The sequence below is a fragment of the Anneissia japonica genome, unplaced genomic scaffold (assembly GCF_011630105.1).
Source record: "Anneissia japonica isolate Jap-2015-1 unplaced genomic scaffold, ASM1163010v1 scaffold287749_len374965_cov195, whole genome shotgun sequence".
NCBI lineage: Eukaryota > Metazoa > Echinodermata > Crinoidea > Comatulida > Comatulidae > Anneissia > Anneissia japonica.
The window spans coordinates 212,509-229,575 of record NW_022737310.1 but is presented as its reverse complement, the minus strand read 5'-3'; the positions used below and the strand labels follow the sequence as shown (position 1 = coordinate 229,575).

The 17,067-nt window shown below is 33.6% G+C and overlaps 2 protein-coding genes across 11 annotated transcripts in view; one reads left to right on the top strand and one right to left on the bottom strand.

Moving 5' to 3' along the window:
• The first annotated feature begins 2,218 nt into the window (after nucleotides 1-2,218).
• On the top strand, nucleotides 2,219-11,304 carry LOC117117313 (calumenin-B-like). Of its 3 annotated transcripts, none has more exons than XM_033261584.1 (7): nucleotides 2,219-2,377; nucleotides 2,521-2,855; nucleotides 5,264-5,345; nucleotides 7,481-7,592; nucleotides 8,433-8,672; nucleotides 8,994-9,193; nucleotides 9,703-11,304. In XM_033261584.1, exons 2-7 carry the CDS (start codon nucleotides 2,620-2,622, stop codon nucleotides 9,805-9,807), a joined length of 975 nt encoding a protein of 324 aa, XP_033117475.1. In that variant the 5' UTR covers nucleotides 2,219-2,377; nucleotides 2,521-2,619; the 3' UTR covers nucleotides 9,808-11,304. The 3 variants fall into 3 exon arrangements, with proteins under 3 accessions (XP_033117475.1, XP_033117477.1, XP_033117476.1); XM_033261586.1 differs by lacking the exon at nucleotides 2,219-2,377 and having other exon boundaries at nucleotides 2,384-2,701; nucleotides 2,795-2,855; XM_033261585.1 differs by lacking the exons at nucleotides 2,219-2,377; nucleotides 7,481-7,592 and adding an exon at nucleotides 7,979-8,087 and having other exon boundaries at nucleotides 2,384-2,855.
• Nucleotides 11,305-12,142: 838 nt separating this feature from the next.
• LOC117117312 (uncharacterized oxidoreductase YjmC-like) overlaps nucleotides 12,143-17,067 on the bottom strand; it is an 11,541-nt gene continuing 6,616 nt past the window's right edge. For all 8 annotated transcript variants that reach the window (XM_033261575.1, XM_033261579.1, XM_033261580.1 and 5 more), the window contains 8 exons: nucleotides 16,572-16,687; nucleotides 16,067-16,165; nucleotides 15,238-15,303; nucleotides 15,070-15,150; nucleotides 14,266-14,373; nucleotides 13,949-14,044; nucleotides 13,525-13,635; nucleotides 12,143-12,789 (listed from right to left, as the gene is read on the bottom strand). In XM_033261575.1, the coding sequence (XP_033117466.1) occupies nucleotides 12,742-12,789; nucleotides 13,525-13,635; nucleotides 13,949-14,044; nucleotides 14,266-14,373; nucleotides 15,070-15,150; nucleotides 15,238-15,303; nucleotides 16,067-16,165; nucleotides 16,572-16,687 (725 nt within the window). In that variant the 3' untranslated portion in view covers nucleotides 12,143-12,741. The remainder of the gene's footprint in view (nucleotides 12,790-13,524; nucleotides 13,636-13,948; nucleotides 14,045-14,265; nucleotides 14,374-15,069; nucleotides 15,151-15,237; nucleotides 15,304-16,066; nucleotides 16,166-16,571; nucleotides 16,688-17,067) is intronic.

The window sequence follows — 17,067 nt, the reverse complement described above, 5'->3', positions numbered from 1 at the left end:
GTATCATTTATTACAACAATTTATTATCTGTCTCTTATACACATCTAGATGTGTATAAGAGACAGGTGTAAAACATCATTTTTAAAATATCATTTATATTGTTAAAGCAATGTTTAACTACTATAACTTCTACGTACGTTAATACTTATGAAATCCCATGGTGACAAATACAAATGATAAGCATGAACATGGTTAATTGATATAGGTCTATTTATTACAAGTTATGAATGAATGATTGATATAATAGAATCGTGTTTTGAGCTATCAAAGACAAAACTATATAATAAAAAGAAATCAAATTATGCAATGATGATTTTGTATATTTGGCTAGACCAATAAAAATAGATTCCGACACGCTGAGCTATTTGTTCGACAGGGTCAGTTAAGATCGATGATGAAATAATTTCATATGAATGCTAGTCTTGCATCATTTTTCTTTCTATGGGCTCGCGCAAAATGTTATGGTTCTAAATTTATAAAGCGCAAAATAAAAAGTCTCATTTAAAAAAACAAATCCCCATTATGATGTCTATTGAGCTGAAGAACTTGACTCAGTTAGCGAGACTTTTGAGTGTTAAAATCTATTCTTATAATCTTGACTTTAACTGACCGAAATAAATAGGCCTAACCCTATAAAAACGAACAAGACAGTTCGGTTTCAAATGATTTACAATATGGTACTAAAAGAAATCCTTTTATCAATGTGACTGTCCGCTCCTTTAGCTGAATTTAGGGTCATACAACAACATACAATCAACATTTATTCTAATTCCGTATGTGGAGTACCGGTACCGTATTGACATGGAAATGGGGACACGAAGGTTAAAAAGTGGGAGGCCGAATAATAAGGGGGCATTAAAATAGGTTATTCTATTGCCAATCAACGGTATTATTTTCAGAGCATCCAGTAGGTGGGGGCGCCGGAGCATAAGTCTTTGTTTTACACATATAGGCCTAGGCCTAAACCCTTTTATTCTATGGTTTAAGGTCCTAATTTGCCATCTTTCTACGAAGGACGAAAACCTCCCTTCTTCCAATGACGATGTTCTTCAATTGACGTGATACATGTGATCAGGAGGGCGGCAGGGTTTCTATGTCGGAGGTTCCCGGTGTCCCACGAAGAGAGCATAAGTGAGCCTGACGGGAGTAGCTCAAAATCACTCGGAAATGGTCGGAAACTACCGTGTGACGTCGACGACCTGAAACTGACTGGCTGTTTATCTGGCTCTAACTTGGCATTGAACGCAATTAGGGGATTATGGTATCATGTTTCAAGACGGGTATATCTAGATAAAGTTCGACGTGAACCATATTTTTAGGGCCTTTTCAAAGGCTTATTTAATCGATGAGTTTATATTTTCTCTAATATGTAAAATGCATAGGCCTATAATTTTGTTTTCCTTCCTGACGAATTGTGAGCTCCTTCCCCCGTCACCGAACACCGGATCTTCAAAGTCTCCAATGAATTAGTTTAGTCTGAGGATCGGATGATGAAATAATTCCAAACTCAACGTCATTTTATTTTTATATAGGCCTAATGTAGTCTAATCCTGTGCTTACATCATTGCATGATATCTTAATTAACGTAAACATTTTACATAATGTTATGTGGTTTATAACAAAACATTGAGTTTAAATAATCAGACTCGTATACGGTCTAGAAAAAAAACTGATTGTTGTAAACTTAAAAACATCATCATGGAACAAAAAAAAATAGGCCTAGTTTTCAAATAATTATTTACGAACGTTAACTACGAAAGGCCCACAGAAATAGCGAAATATAATATTTATTTAGGGTGAAGAGGATTTTTTCATTCTAATTTTCAATTGCAACTTATAATATACAAATTAAATTTTTACTTTTAATTCTGCAGATTTATTATTGCTCATCGCTCCTCAGTTATTTTGGTCTAATTGGTTCAAATAATGGTTTGGTTATCTAGTTGCCACATCATAACCTTACTAAGCAATCTCGAACTTTCTACTCCCAAAACACGTCAACTTCCGTACACTCTGTTTTGTTTTCTTGGACACCGGCAAGATTTCCTCCCGCCCGCGACGATTGAAAGGAACACGTCCCTGGGAGACTGTAAACGTGGCTAAATTACACCAATCACAACACTTAAAAGCCTTAGACTGCCAACTCGACTGAATTTGGCCAATGGAAACCACTGTAAAATATACACTTGGTTGCAGTCTACTTCTAACTAACATCATATGAACTGGAAGCTGATTTGTGAGTTACTTGCACATGACTTTCGGCAGCGATCGCTATTGGCTAATTGATTTTTCCACGCTGGCACAATGACACGAAGTATACACAGAAGTTGAGGTTGTTGTCCTGGTGGTAGGCTGCCTATATAAATTTCGAAGTACTGTAAGTATCGTAGTCAGACTTTAGAATTAGAAGCAACCTTCGAAGTAGTCTCGAGGACATCTGAACATTATATATATTTATAATTGACTAGGCTATCTTAACACTATTGTTATTATTTAATTTAGCTAGGCCTATATTTCCAGATTTGCTTCAACGATTACATCGCATCGTTCTACTGTAGCAGCTAGCTAAACCCTTCATTCCATCGATTCCTCCTCTCTCAACTGGGAAGAAAATCCAAGATGAAGAAGATCGTTCACCTTGGCTTAGCCTGCATTTTCATCGGGATGGTTGCTTCCAAGCCTGCCGACAATCAAGCACACGGTAAAGATCGTGTTAAAAATCAAAAATTAAGTCATGAAGAACACTTTGATGGCGATGGCCACAATACTGATTATGATCATGATGCATTTTTAGGAGAAGAAGAGGCAAGAACATTTGAAGATCTGAGCCCAGAGGAAAGCAAGGCCCGGCTTGGGTAAGTAAAGAACATAAGTTCTTTCTTTCGTTTTGCAAGTTACAGTAGACCAATAACATAATTACCTAGGTTTACCTGTTATGCTTTGCTAACGTTATTAACCTGCGGTGCTATGTGGATATGCGATAATTATTATTATAAGTCTAGTTGCATGATTAGTAAACAAAGACTGGAGATTGGTTGAATCATGGTTGAATAAAGCCATTGGTTTGTGTTGGATAATAACAATACAAATCAAAACTGAACTTAATTAGGCTTATCACGTACAGACACAGTACTTTAATTTACCTAATACCATGTTGCTTTCTGTATAATACCAAATGTGCTATTCCATTAAAATTGCTGCTTGATTTTTTAATAATAACCTGATTGAACTATGAAAATTAAAATTAATTTTGATTGTAAATGCAGAAATGTTTAAAGACATTATTATTATTATTATAATAAAAGCAACTGTGGTCGCTACCAAACAAAATGGAAAAGAAAGGATACATGAATAATTTTTTTTTTTTTTTTTGCCCTACCTGACATTTTGTCTCTGCAATTGTTTTCACACATACTGAAATCATATCATATCAGGTAGAACAAAAATTACACCTATACTTGATTCTCCTGACGCAAATCCAGTTATTGTCTATTCCATCACGACAATAACTGTAGTGATTTATATGGTTCTGGATAAAGCAAGTGAAACAATGTTGGCAAAGTGAATTTCACTATACTACACTTTCACTACAGTTGTTTTGTGCAATAGTGAAAAATGTGCCTTTTGATGTCAAGAGAATATGACATACCATAACTTAAACTAACTAATTGCATAGTAATTTGAAATGAGATCCAAATTAATTATTAATAAAACTATACAAATATTGAATATAATATTTTAGAACTTACTAATGGTCGGTGGTCTTACATATAAATGATTACTACTATAGTAAACCCAGGTACTAATTTTGACTTGCAAGTTATGAATTAAGAAATAATATGCATATTAGATATTTAATGCATTTTATTATTTAAAGAAAAAAACTAGATTTCTGAACAAATTGCTGGAATTGAGGCACATGGTAGTGATGAAGCAATAGCTTTAATTACCAGTGAACCAGCCAACCAGAGTATTGTTGCTATGACAACTTTGTGATCTAATTTCCGTCTTGCATGTCATATAGATGACCCTGTCTTTAAGAATTTGCCACGTTGGCTCTGAGGAGCTATATTTAACCTTGTGTGTGTGTTGTAAATACATCCTCCAAGTTATTAAAGTGAAAATATATTGACTTACTTAGTGTATAATCTAGTGACTATAATTTTTTTTTCATGGTCTCATTGTCAGATAATTTTGTATTCTCCATAATTCTTTCTATATTTATCATTCTATTCTTCCTTTTTAATAAACAACTTCTTCCATCAGTTAATCACATTCTTCAACCTTATTAATCTATTCATTTATTCATGCTTTATTCAGACAAAAATATACAAATAACCAAAACAACTGAATAACAATTAACATTAAAAAAAAAAAGATTATGATAATAATATAGCTTGTGATAAATTGAATGCCTTTTAGGGTATAATATTGTAGTTACTTGTAATGAAAGCCTATGTTTTACTAGTGGGTGTTATTGTATAAGTAATTACATTTTTCCATTTTGTAATATGTAAAGTAAATTTCATTGCTGCTGGAATTGAGGCACATGGTAGTGATGAAGCAATAGCTTTAATTACCAGTGAATCAGCCAACCAGAGTATTGTTGCTATGACAACTTTGTGATCTAATTTCCGTCTTGCATGTCATATAGATGACCCTGTCTTTAAGAATTTGCCACGTTGGCTCTGAGGAGCTATATTTAACCTTGTGTGTGTGTTGTAAATACATCCTCCAGGTTATTAAAGTGAAAATATATTGACTTACTTAGTGTATAATCTAGTGACTATAGTTTTTTTTTTCCATAGTCTCATTGTCAGATAATTTTGTATTCTCCATAATTCTTTCTATATTTATCATTCTATTCTTCCTTTTTAATAAACAACTTCTTCCATCAGTTAATCACATTCTTCAACCTTATTAATCTATTCATTTATTCATGCTTTATTCAGACAAAAATATTATACAAATAACCAAAACAACTGAATAACAATTAACATTAAAAAAAAAAAAAATTATGATAATAATATAGCTTGTGATAGAGTGAATGCCTTTTAGGGTATAATATTGTAGTTACTTGTAATAAAAGCCTATGTTTTACCAGTGGATGTTATTGTATAAGTAATTACATTTTTCCATTTTTTAATATGTAAAGTAAATTTCACTGCCTCAAAAAAAAAAAGATAAATGTAACATTTATTACAACAATTTATTATTCTGTTTTTAAACTTATTTTTGAAATTTGGTTGGCTTGAATTTTTAGGGAAATTGTTGAAAAAATTGATGAGAATAAAGATGGCAAAGTAGATGTAGATGAATTACAACGTTGGGTTGAAAAACAACAGGTGAGTATTCCACATTATTAGAGGGTACACGCTTCATTTTGGCATGTATTGTTTTGCATTACTAACTACAGTACTGTACTAAACTAAAACCTATTATGCAAGTTTCCTTGAACTAGTAGAAAGTTGTATAATATCATTATGCTTTTTTTATGCATGAATCTTGATTTTTACACTAGATGTCAAGAACTGGTACAAAGATATATTAGAGTGTCTGCGATAAACAATAAAAAAAAAAACCTTAGAAATATAAAACATTATTTTACTGCACATTTAAAATATGTTATCAGCCACTATTCAATAAGACAAATATATTTCTAATTGATTGCAGTTTACTGGTACAGTACTCCAATACGCAATATATGATATATCAACCGTATTTATAATTTATTTACGTATTTATTCTAATTTTCAATTAAAATGAATGTAATTGACAACTAATAAAGGCATTAGGAATTTTTTTTTTCAAAGTGTTTTTGATTATTCTAATTAATTATGTGCCACATCATCACAGTGGTTGACCTCTGATTGTTTATTTCTCTGAGGTTAAGAGATTAATAGGCTGATGTTATCTATACCAGTAGAAATGTGTTAAACGTGGCATGGAACTCTAAATTGGTTAACCAGTCCCTACACTTAATACACCATTCCTTACTATTCTAGCTTTAATAAGGGCTTTGTCTGGGAAAAAAAAATTAACACTGTAGTTGTGATGGTGAATCAACTGTCTTGTAGAATGCATCCAGCATGCTCTGATTTAATAGGAATGTTTGTTAAAATTTTAAAAAATACTGCTTTTTGAATATAATAAGAACTACATTTTAACAAGCCTCAATAAGTTCTTATAGGTTTTTGTTAATTCAGGGGCTTAACTGTTTGCTACTGTTCAAAATGATACCATTTCAGCTGACACTATAAAACATTGTATCACATGGCCCCTAGAAAAAGACCCCGACAGAAAAAGGCCTGCTAAAAATGGCCCCAAATGACAGGTACACCTATGGTAGTGTATTATAGAGGATATTACACTCCTAAAAGAAAAACAATAAAAACTTAATTTGACATTTTACCCTAGCCTCAATTTGTTCTTAATTTTTAAGCAATTTTAGCCTCAGCGTTCTTATAAAAAAAAAGTGTATTTTCATCAGTCTTATAGCAGGCATGTAGTTATGGTGGGTGGGGCCACCCAGTCTGAAGCTAATTTTATGCCCCTCCTTCCACCCACCCTTATTAACCCACTTTTCCATCCTTAAAATCCACTCTTATTATCTATAGTTTAGCAATGTTACCGTGCACCCACCCTCAAAATGTCTATCACCCACCCTTAGTTATCTTTAGCTACAACCCTGTTATAGTATACATACTTAGCGATAATAATGTAGTTAAAAATGCGCCTCAGTATAATAGTAGAGCTAAGTACGATCAATACATAGAGCGTCATCAAATTTGAAATTATTTTTGCTATAATCTCTTATCAGTCAACCTTAATTAAATTTCCAATATTGATGTTCTGAATGAAATATTGGAATAATCACTTCTCTGAAGCTTTATCCATGCTGTGAAAATTATACAAAATTATGCCCATATATGGATGTAATTAATATGACATCATCATGTCCATATACAGTATGGGCAATCCACACAAATATTATTGTGTGGATTAAGCTTTACTCATTGCATGAGCATTCACCAATTCCCAGGCACTTTGCTGGGGGCACATTTATGGTTCAATAATACATAATTAATGACTGTACTAATTTTTTTCTTTTCTACATTCTGAATGCTGAATCTAACAATTTTGGTTAATTTTTTTCTGACACTCTTTTGTATTTTTTCTTTTTCTTTTTTTTTCATTAAAAAAAAAATATATATATATGGTCCTTTTCAAAGCTTAAATTATTGTGTTATTACCTCAATTTTTCTGGCCAAACAAGCGAATATACATACAGTTTCTTATACACCATGTTCATTGTATTTATAACAGGCAAACAAAAAATTTGACTTGATTTTTTTTTTTGCATGTTAATTATTACAGAAATTTTCACAGTTTTCGGCTTTCTTTTATTTGCATGCCCGCTGACCAAAATTTTTGATTCAACATCTTATAACAGTTTTGTTTTTTATAATTTGACTTTCAGAAATCTTATGTATTTAAAGATGTTGACACCCAATGGGTAGGCCACAATGTGGATGGGGATGATAAAATTACATTTGATGAGTACAATAAAACATCGTACAGCGGTTTACCTGGTGAGAGAAAATTCCAACACATTACTCAGCTAAATCAACATGTGTATACATAAACACAACAGTTTAAACAAACCCCAGCTCTGTCATTCTTGTAAAATTGCATGTTTCACTCACTGGAGAAATTAAGAAAAGGCCTAGAAAATATTATAAATGATTGAGGTGATCGATTTCAAAATCAGTTTTTTTTTTCTTTCTTTTTCATAAATAAAAAATGTATTTCTTTCATCCCCCTTCTTCATTCTGTCCCCTTCTTTCTGTCCCCTTCTATTTTTGTTTTGGAAAATGAATCAAAACAGTGACAATTGTGTTTATGTGTTACTATTGTTGGTATAGCTTTTTTAGGGTTTGATATGATCATGTCCGGTGTTATATGCTTACCCACACAGAATCGTTACATCTCTGAACATACTCATGAGCGTTGGCAATTGCACAATACTGATAGTGATAACTATTTGACCTTGGACGAATACATCAAGTCAACATATGCCTCTACTGGTGAGGATGTTGCCTCTTTATTTGTAAACACATATTTTTTGGTGCTTCGGAATTTTAGCTTAGACTCCCATCCCTTCGAATCCATGGAAGTGTTAGAGAGTGTTATAAGACCAAAAATCCAAAATTATACGTACTGTCCTATAAAGTCCAGTGCAGACTAATTTTATTTGACAAAAATATGGTCATGATGACATCACATAATGACCATATATAGGCACATCATGACTATATATGGGAATACAACAGTTTTTGTGGAAGAAAATTTGATAATCTGAACAGGGATTTATACAGTACAGTAATGTTTAGCAACACACAATAATTTTCTAAACATTTTGATTTTAACAGAGGAAGAATTATTAAAGCTTGATGAAGCCGAGCAGATCGACTTCAAAGAGATGATCAAGCGAGACAAACGGCGTTGGAATGGTGCTGACCAGAATGGAGATGGCAACCTCAACAAGGATGAGTTCTCTGCCTTTCTTCATCCTGAGGAATTTGATCACATGAGAGATGTTGTCATTGATGAGACGATGGAAGATATCGACAAAAACAAAGATGGAACTGTCTCTCTTGAAGAGTACATAGGTAAGTCAGTGGTTGAGTAAAATTTGAATGATAATTTCAATTAAAATCATGTTTAATACTATAAATATAAAGAGTTCATGTATTACAAGTTTCCATCTAATTAAAGACCACTTTTGGGACCAGGGTTTCCATGGTCTTTCACAGCTTTGGTCTCTAATTAGAATAATATGATAAGAGACATTAGTTAATATAGGACCAAAGAAAAGTGGTTTTTAATTGGAGGGAGACTTGCATTTGCAATCGAATATGTTGATATTGGTCCTAATGTAACATAACATTTGTTTTATATATCATCATTTACAATATGCCTTTAATCATCAGGAGATATGTTTATTCCTGAAAATGGAGAGGAGGAACCAGATTGGGTGAAAACTGAGCGCGAGCAATTCGGTCAGTACCGTGACAAGAACAGTGATGGAGTAATGGACAGAAAAGAAGTTGGAGACTGGATCATGCCTAGAGATTACGACCATGCTTTAGCAGAAGCAAGACATTTAATCCACGAATCAGATAAGGATGGTGTAAGTTGCTTTTTTTTTCAATTCTGGGAAATTGGTATGAATACCTTTGAATACCAGAAATAATCTATGAATCCGACAAATGGTTATGCACAGATTGAGAATTGTGACTTGATTGTAAAGTTTCTGCTTTCTATTCTGAACGACGGGTGATAAACAAACATAGGCCTATATTAAATAGAGTTTGTGAGTGTTATAAAATTTAAAAAAATCGGGTCAGTGGCCTCTCTGATGGTAGGGAGAGGATGCCAACCAATTATTTTATTTTACATGGCCTAATGAAAATTCATCTAAAGTATGTATCAGAAGCCAAATGAAATTATTTGAATGTAATACATAAATGAAATACATAGTTGCCACAGATTTATCAAAGCTTTACAAAAAAAAAAACAATTGTCATAGACCTTCATCAGATCATTACAGATCATCACAAATCTCTGTGAACTGGGTAATTGTGCTGGTGATTGATCCCACTACCAATTACATTAACATTAATTTTGTTTTCTTTTTAGGACAAGAAACTCACCAAACAAGAAATTATCGACCAGTACGACCTCTTTGTGGGTAGTCAGGTGACAGACTTTGGAGAAGCTCTTGTTAAGCATGATGAATTTTAATTTGTCAAAACGTTTCAATAATCTTATAACTAATTTCTGTGGTGCTATTTTTTAAAACTATTCTGTGTAAACCAGCTAGAATTTATTATTACATATCAATGTTTTTTTTTTTAAACAAATTATTATAACTAAGTATTATTAAAGCCAAATGTCATCATTTTATTTTATTTGGCAAAATTCATGGACTCTGTAGATTGACAGAAAACAATACTGTATGTAGAATGTTATGCCCCCAGTAAATGCTCTAAATCCTTATACTGTTCATATATAATTATTATGAAAGATTGCTCAGGTCTTGTGTATTTATAAAGAAAAAACAGCGATATTAAAGTAAGATGTCTTCTCACTGTTTAAAGCCAGGCTCCGGAGGAAAAATATTTTCTGATATGCTGTAGAACTGATTTTTCCAAGATATAAAAAGCATATTTGACAGAAAGGACAGAAGCGATAAGCGAGATTTAGATTTTCGAATATTTAAAAACTGGGGCAGAAAGGGTTGGTTATGGCCACTCCCCCCCCCCCCCATTTTTAAATATTCAAAAATATGTATCTCAAGTACCACTTCAAAGTTAATGTCAAATATGTTTTTTGTGTCTTTGAAAAATCACATCTACAACATCAAAAATTGTTTATCCTCTGGAGTATGGCTTTAAGCAAGTAAATTGTTCTTCTGAGGCCACTTTTTATCTTTTGTCGCTACAGCAATAGGGTGTGAAGGTATGTCATGTAGTTTAGGTTACTGTCACGTAGTCAGTTTATGGGGCTGTAAAGACATTAAATGTAAATTTCCATAGTCTTTAGGTTGTATTTTTGTACATTTGATATGACTATGATTTTATGATAAATATGCCATTGACGACTAACTATGCCAATGTATAGAGCTCAGCTTGATCTTAGAAATGTTTTTTACCGATGCAGTGCTAAGTTTGTGTGAAATAGTTTTGTTTAATAGTAAAGTTGTATTTGTTTCAAGACTGTCTTAATTTAGTAGTTACAGTACAGTAGTTTACTAGTATAGATTTGTTAGTATTGTATTTGTTTAAAGTCTGTCTTTAATTTAGTTACAGTACAGTAGTGTACTTGATTAGATTAATAATCTCTGATAATTCTGTATTGCATGAAATCTTGTTGAATGTAGCGTGTAACAAGAATATTGTTAACAATTTTAGCTACTTGTTTGTTCATCTTAGATAACATTTTCTTAAATGACAAGGAATTGATTTCTGATAACACAGCATTCTAACATTTTATAAGAAATTTAAAGCAGCACCAGAAAAAATTTATTCTGATATTGTTTTTAATCTGTAAATGAAGACATTTCTTCATTTCCACAAGTTGCAGATGCAGCAAGTTAATATATGCTTGGGTGGGTGGAGACTGAGACTCTTGTCCATAGGCTTTTAAAACAAATTTGCAGTCATTATGCAAATAAATTATTTTTTTGGTTTCAAGTGGGTGCTAAGTATAATTGCAAAATAAATTAATTTCGCACTAATAGTTTGTTGTCTTTGGTCATTTTGCTCTGCTTACTTATATAGTAATTTTATCTTTTACAGACCTATACGTCTATAGCATAACTTTTATCATAATAATGTAATACACATTGAGGCATTTTGTGGAATATGCTATTGAGGAATGACTCGATGTTAACATCCAAGCTTTCATCAGACCTGAATATCAATAATTAGCATACAGAGGGGAGGTCTACGCCACATTGACCTCACCATGGTAGGGTTTATATTAATATTAATGCCTAAAGCTGGTTACTCACTACGTGCGACAGCGACGAAGAACGCACGCGAGGACGCGGACCCAACGGATCGTCTTTTAATGATACGTTCAGATTGCCACTGACAATCAGCAGACGGCGTTGCGTTGTCTATCGCTCGCCAGAAGCAAATGTGAACTTGTCGTGCGACCGTCATATGACGCAGTGAGTGTCCAGCTTAAATTGCCATAAATGCTGTTTTAAGCAATCTGTTTCATTGAGAGTACAGTATATTGCACTATTTGCTGTATGAATAAGCCTATGTAATACACAAATGCATGGCTTTTAACTACAATTTACAAATGGATGCAGGACTGCGGCGGTAAAACAGTTTTTGCATGAGTTTGATGCTGAATGCAAGACACCCCACCCGACAGGCCTGTTGGGGCAAAGCTCCCTTGAACAAGCATTTTAGCATGCAAATTGTGAATTTGGTTTGGTGTATCAGCGGGTGGGTGCTCAATCAAAAAAGCAAATTTATCCAAACCATAATTACCACCCTTGTTATGGGCCTGATCTTAATACTGTAGCTCATTAACATCTCTAATTCGGAAAAAGAAATACAAATTTTTGAAAATGCAGTAATGTACTATGATTCAAATATATGAATATATTACCAATAGCTTATTACCCCAAAATGAATAGCATCTGTATTACTGTATTAAAATATTGTATCATAAATATTGGCAGATAAACACTTGTTGGGTATGCTCAACCCCAAATTTTTAGATCTTACAATTAAGAGTTGCAGCTATTGATAGCACATTTTGTGTTCGAACCTGCCAGGTACCTATGTGGCACTCTGACAATGTAGGTAGGATGCCTTGCCCAAGGACACAAGTAAAACTCACAAGGAGGGACTGAACTCCGACCTCAAGGTTGAGAACTAAACTGTAACTACTGCAGCACTTACAGGCAGTTAATAAGTTTTATTCCATTTTCTAGTACTGTAAATATGAATTAAGTATAATACATACAGTATACTGTATATATGTATCATTACACACCAATTAAAATCTTTGTTACAAGACCAACACCAACTGGACTTAAAATTAGATTTCACACATACAAAGAAGGATAATTCTTTTACATGAATACATTTGGCTTGTACTGTATAAGGAAATCAGCATAAAAGTAAAATATATTATCTCAATAGTCTGAATGGACTATTTTGTTTTAATCTGCTCAACTTTCAAATCAGTAGCTAGAGTGTTCTGTAAAAAAAAAAAAATATAGTAAAACATTTATTTCTAGCTCTAATATTCTAAGCATGTATTTGGAGACGAATTGAATTGGTACAAGGAAAATTACGATACTTCCTTGCTAGCGTAGTGGCAGCACCAGCAGGGGAATTTCAGGGTACCATTGGAGAAGCAGCTAACTAAAACAAACACAAAATCAAAAAAGTAGCTATCAAATAAACTAACCCAACCTAGGTTAATTTCATCCAAGAGTTGCACAAGTTCCATAAGTTAAAAACTCATGAAACTGTGATCACTTGGGAAACGACCTCTATACAAGCTTACTACGTGTTAGCTACGAGTGAGATACGACCTTAGGGAGTTAAAAGTTATGTACGAATTATGCTGAGCGAAGCAGAGTTTAATATGAGCTTTACGAGATAATTATGAGCGTAACGAGTTTGTGCCGAATTAGATATTAGTTAGGTACGAGCCAACCCGGTGTGCTTGTACTTAGCTCGCATGTAACTCATGGATAAGCAAACCGTCAATGAGTATTCCGAGTAGTGTTCAAGTTAGGTAGGAGTACCCTAAGTACTCTACAAGTTCTTCGAGTTTACTACGAGTTGCCAACTCATAGCGCTAATTTTGAACATGTACTCACAGGGGCTCTAGTGAAAATTATATCTAGCTGGCCTATACTAACGTCCTGTAACATTTAGCTTTTTGTCTCTTGTGAATTAGACTAATAACAGACAGTGTACTTACAAGGTGATCTACCAGATTTCTGTGGTAGGACAAGCCTCCATCTTTCGCTACCTTTTCAATATGCTTCCTTTCAGGGTCACCTGCTACAAACACTTCCTTTTCACTATCAGCCTGGCATGAAAGAAAGCAAAGTTATTAGCCTATGATTTTTTTTTTCTTTCTTTATGAATCACCACTCCCTATAGCAAATTTGAAAAAAAGTCCAATGCCTCAAATTTTTTTTTGAAAAGCTCACTTGACCATGTTTAGAATAACCAGAACAAATCAACTATACTCCCCTGTAATTAAATGAGAATAATCAACTCATATTGCCCAAATGATCAGCTATTCTGGGACCACCATAAAAAACAGTTGAAAAACACATAATAAAAGTAACAGACAAATAAATAATAACTATACTTGTACAAAGTTATTGAGAGCTTACAGGGGTAGCATTACGATAACAGTTTAAAAATGATTGCATTCGGTCTGGAAATCCTGGAGCAAAGGCCTCTGGGTTAATGGCAACAAAACATTGTCCCTACAAAGAACAAGAAATATGTTAAAGAAACAAAAAAAAATTTTTTTCATTTTATTTATGAACATTTGGTAAACAATAGGCTACCTGGAGAGGCCAGAAATTAACATAGTCATCATGATCTAGCCTTCCCCCTTAACTAAATTTAAATCTATAGACATACAGCAAAGGGAGGGGAGGGGGTGAATGTGCAAGCTTTTTACATCAATATGGGATAAACTTACCAGATTTGCTACACTGCCAGTATCTTTCCAATCCCTAACATTTGGACCATAACTTGCACCTCCCAGAATTCCACAAAAGAGCTCCACCATCATTGCCAGTCCATAACCCTATGAAGAAACAAAATGTAACATATAAACTTTTACTGAATTTTGTATGTAATACCATGCTCATTTTAAACACAATTTGTACATCATGGCCCTAGAGTAAAGCTACATTCACACTAGACACGATAAAAAAAACTCAGTGTTGAAGAATATAAACGATGTAATATGTCATCGTGTCATTATTGTGTCTAGTGTAAATGCAGCTTAAAACAGCCTATGCTGAATTTAGGAGGGCCATCTGTGATGAAATAAAATGTGATTATTATATTATCATTATTATTATAAATATTATTTGATATATATTTATTTATTACATTATTTATTACAAGAAATATGAGGCTTCCCATTCCAGAACCAGCGTACTGTCGCTAATTGTTAAACTGAATAATTAGCATAACAATGTGGCAGTATTGTACAAAGAGGCCATAAACTCATAACTTTGGCAATAGTGAGTCGATTCCAGTAAATTCCATCATTCTAAAGCTTATAATGTGGATAATACATTAAAAAGAGAATACAATTTCCATTTTTGGTTCAGTGATGCTGGTTTTGGATGCAAGTCTCATATATTTAATAATAATTAATATGTGTATCAAAACCATTGTTGTCATCATCATGTCACTGTCATCATCATCATCATCATCATCATCATCATCATCATCATCATCATCATGACAACCATTATTAAAGATTAAATACCTTGTAACCACTGCATAGCTCAGTACCCCCAAGTGGCAATAGGCTTCCTCCATTCAAAATAGCTTTTGCATCATTAGATACCTAGAAGAAATGTGTAAATTTATGAACATTATCAACATGAATTTACTGGTATAAGAAAAACAAAAAGACGCTTAAGATGAGTCATACCTGTCCTGTCGAGTCTGATCCCCATCCATCTGGTATTGGAAGGCCCTTTCTGTCATTTAACTCAATCTATTTAGAAATGAAATCAAAAGTTATGAATAAATGACAAAATCAATCAAACGATACTCAGTGGCTACTTGTTTGACATAAAACGAGCAACGTACAACGAACAACCAGCTCTCCACTATCTACCGTTGCATTATATTTTTTATATTTTATTTTTTTAATGCATTTTAATTATTGTGCAATAGTTTATTAAGGTTTCATTACATCAAATCAATTTCTTCTTTGGAGATTTCTAATTCTGATCATGTGACTTGTAAAGCAGCATGCAGACTATTATAGTAAAGTACTATTGCGAGCCATCCCAAAACCAGCATCAGTCACCAACAAATGAAAAATAATAATAATAATAATAATATGTCGTTCTTATATAGCGCTTCATGCCTTTACAAGGCCTCTAAGCGCTTCACATTACTACCCCGGTCATTGGATCAAACACATATGGAACACATTGAAACACCAAATTAAATGACTTTTCAATATACTGTATTCATATTCTCCACATTATAAGCTTTAAAATGATTGGCCACTTACTAGAATTGACTTACTATTGCTAAAGTTATGAGTAAAAGTATTACGGATCCTCTGTTCTAAAGTATACAATAGAGCCACATTCTTATGCTAATTACTCTCTTTAACATTTAGCAAAAGTATGCTGGTTTTGGAATGGCAAGCCTCATATAATAGAAATACTATGGATTGATGATCATATCACTGAGGCGATCCCTGATCATATATTCAATTGTAGACAGAATCTGGCAGCACCTACCTTTCCAAATGCCACAGCTGAAGTTGCCATATCAAGAACGAAACTGTCATCGCCAATAGCAGAAGCACCACATGCTATCGGATTTGTTCCAATTGCTGGCTATATAATTTTTTTAAATAATAAAATGTGTTATTGGAATACATCTGAATAATAACGTACAAAAATAACACTTAAAAGTGGGTTTTGAGGGGCCATGGTTCAAATTATAGCCCGAGGTGATCTGGAGGCTGTACTGTGTCCTGAGAAGAAGTTGAGGGACATAGTACAGCCAATTTTATTAAGAACGCAACACCATGAAGAACGCGCAACAGATCATTTTTAATATTAATCCATTCAGATTGTCACCAAGAATCACAGCAGACGGCATCATGTTTTCTAGTGCTTACAGCGAGCAAAGAGGGTATTACGACAGGGTATACGACCCACTGAGTGCCTGGCTTACAAGAAACCCTGCTTATATAGAATATTAAATTTTGCTCTTTGGAAGGCATCTCACATAACTAACCTTCTGAGCGCGTGTTGGTGTTACTACAGGCGAGGTGTTAGTAAAAGACATTCCAATTAAGCCTTCTTGCATTGCTTTCAGGGCATACCAACCGGCTATGCCATAGTGGTTGCTACCTAAACAAACCAAATCATAGCTTGATTTGTATTCAATAAGCATACAAAAATACATGTGAAACAAAGAAAATAACATTACATATGGCAAGGTCTGAAGCATAACACGATCAATCTTAATCACTGTGTTGAATATTCTCCAAACATTAATTGCACGAAAAGAAAAATAGCGCTTTGGTCACATAAAAGATTGTTTTTAATGCTAAACAAACAGACAATTGCTTCAATGAACAGTAATGTAATGTAATGTAATGTGATGTAGTGGGATTTGGTATAGCGCATTATACCGAAGTCTCAATGCGCTGGTGATGTGTGGACTAGGAACTCAATCAATGACTTTCTTCGCCCCTAAGGGTCCCTTCATGTCTGTGCTACCCGGTAAC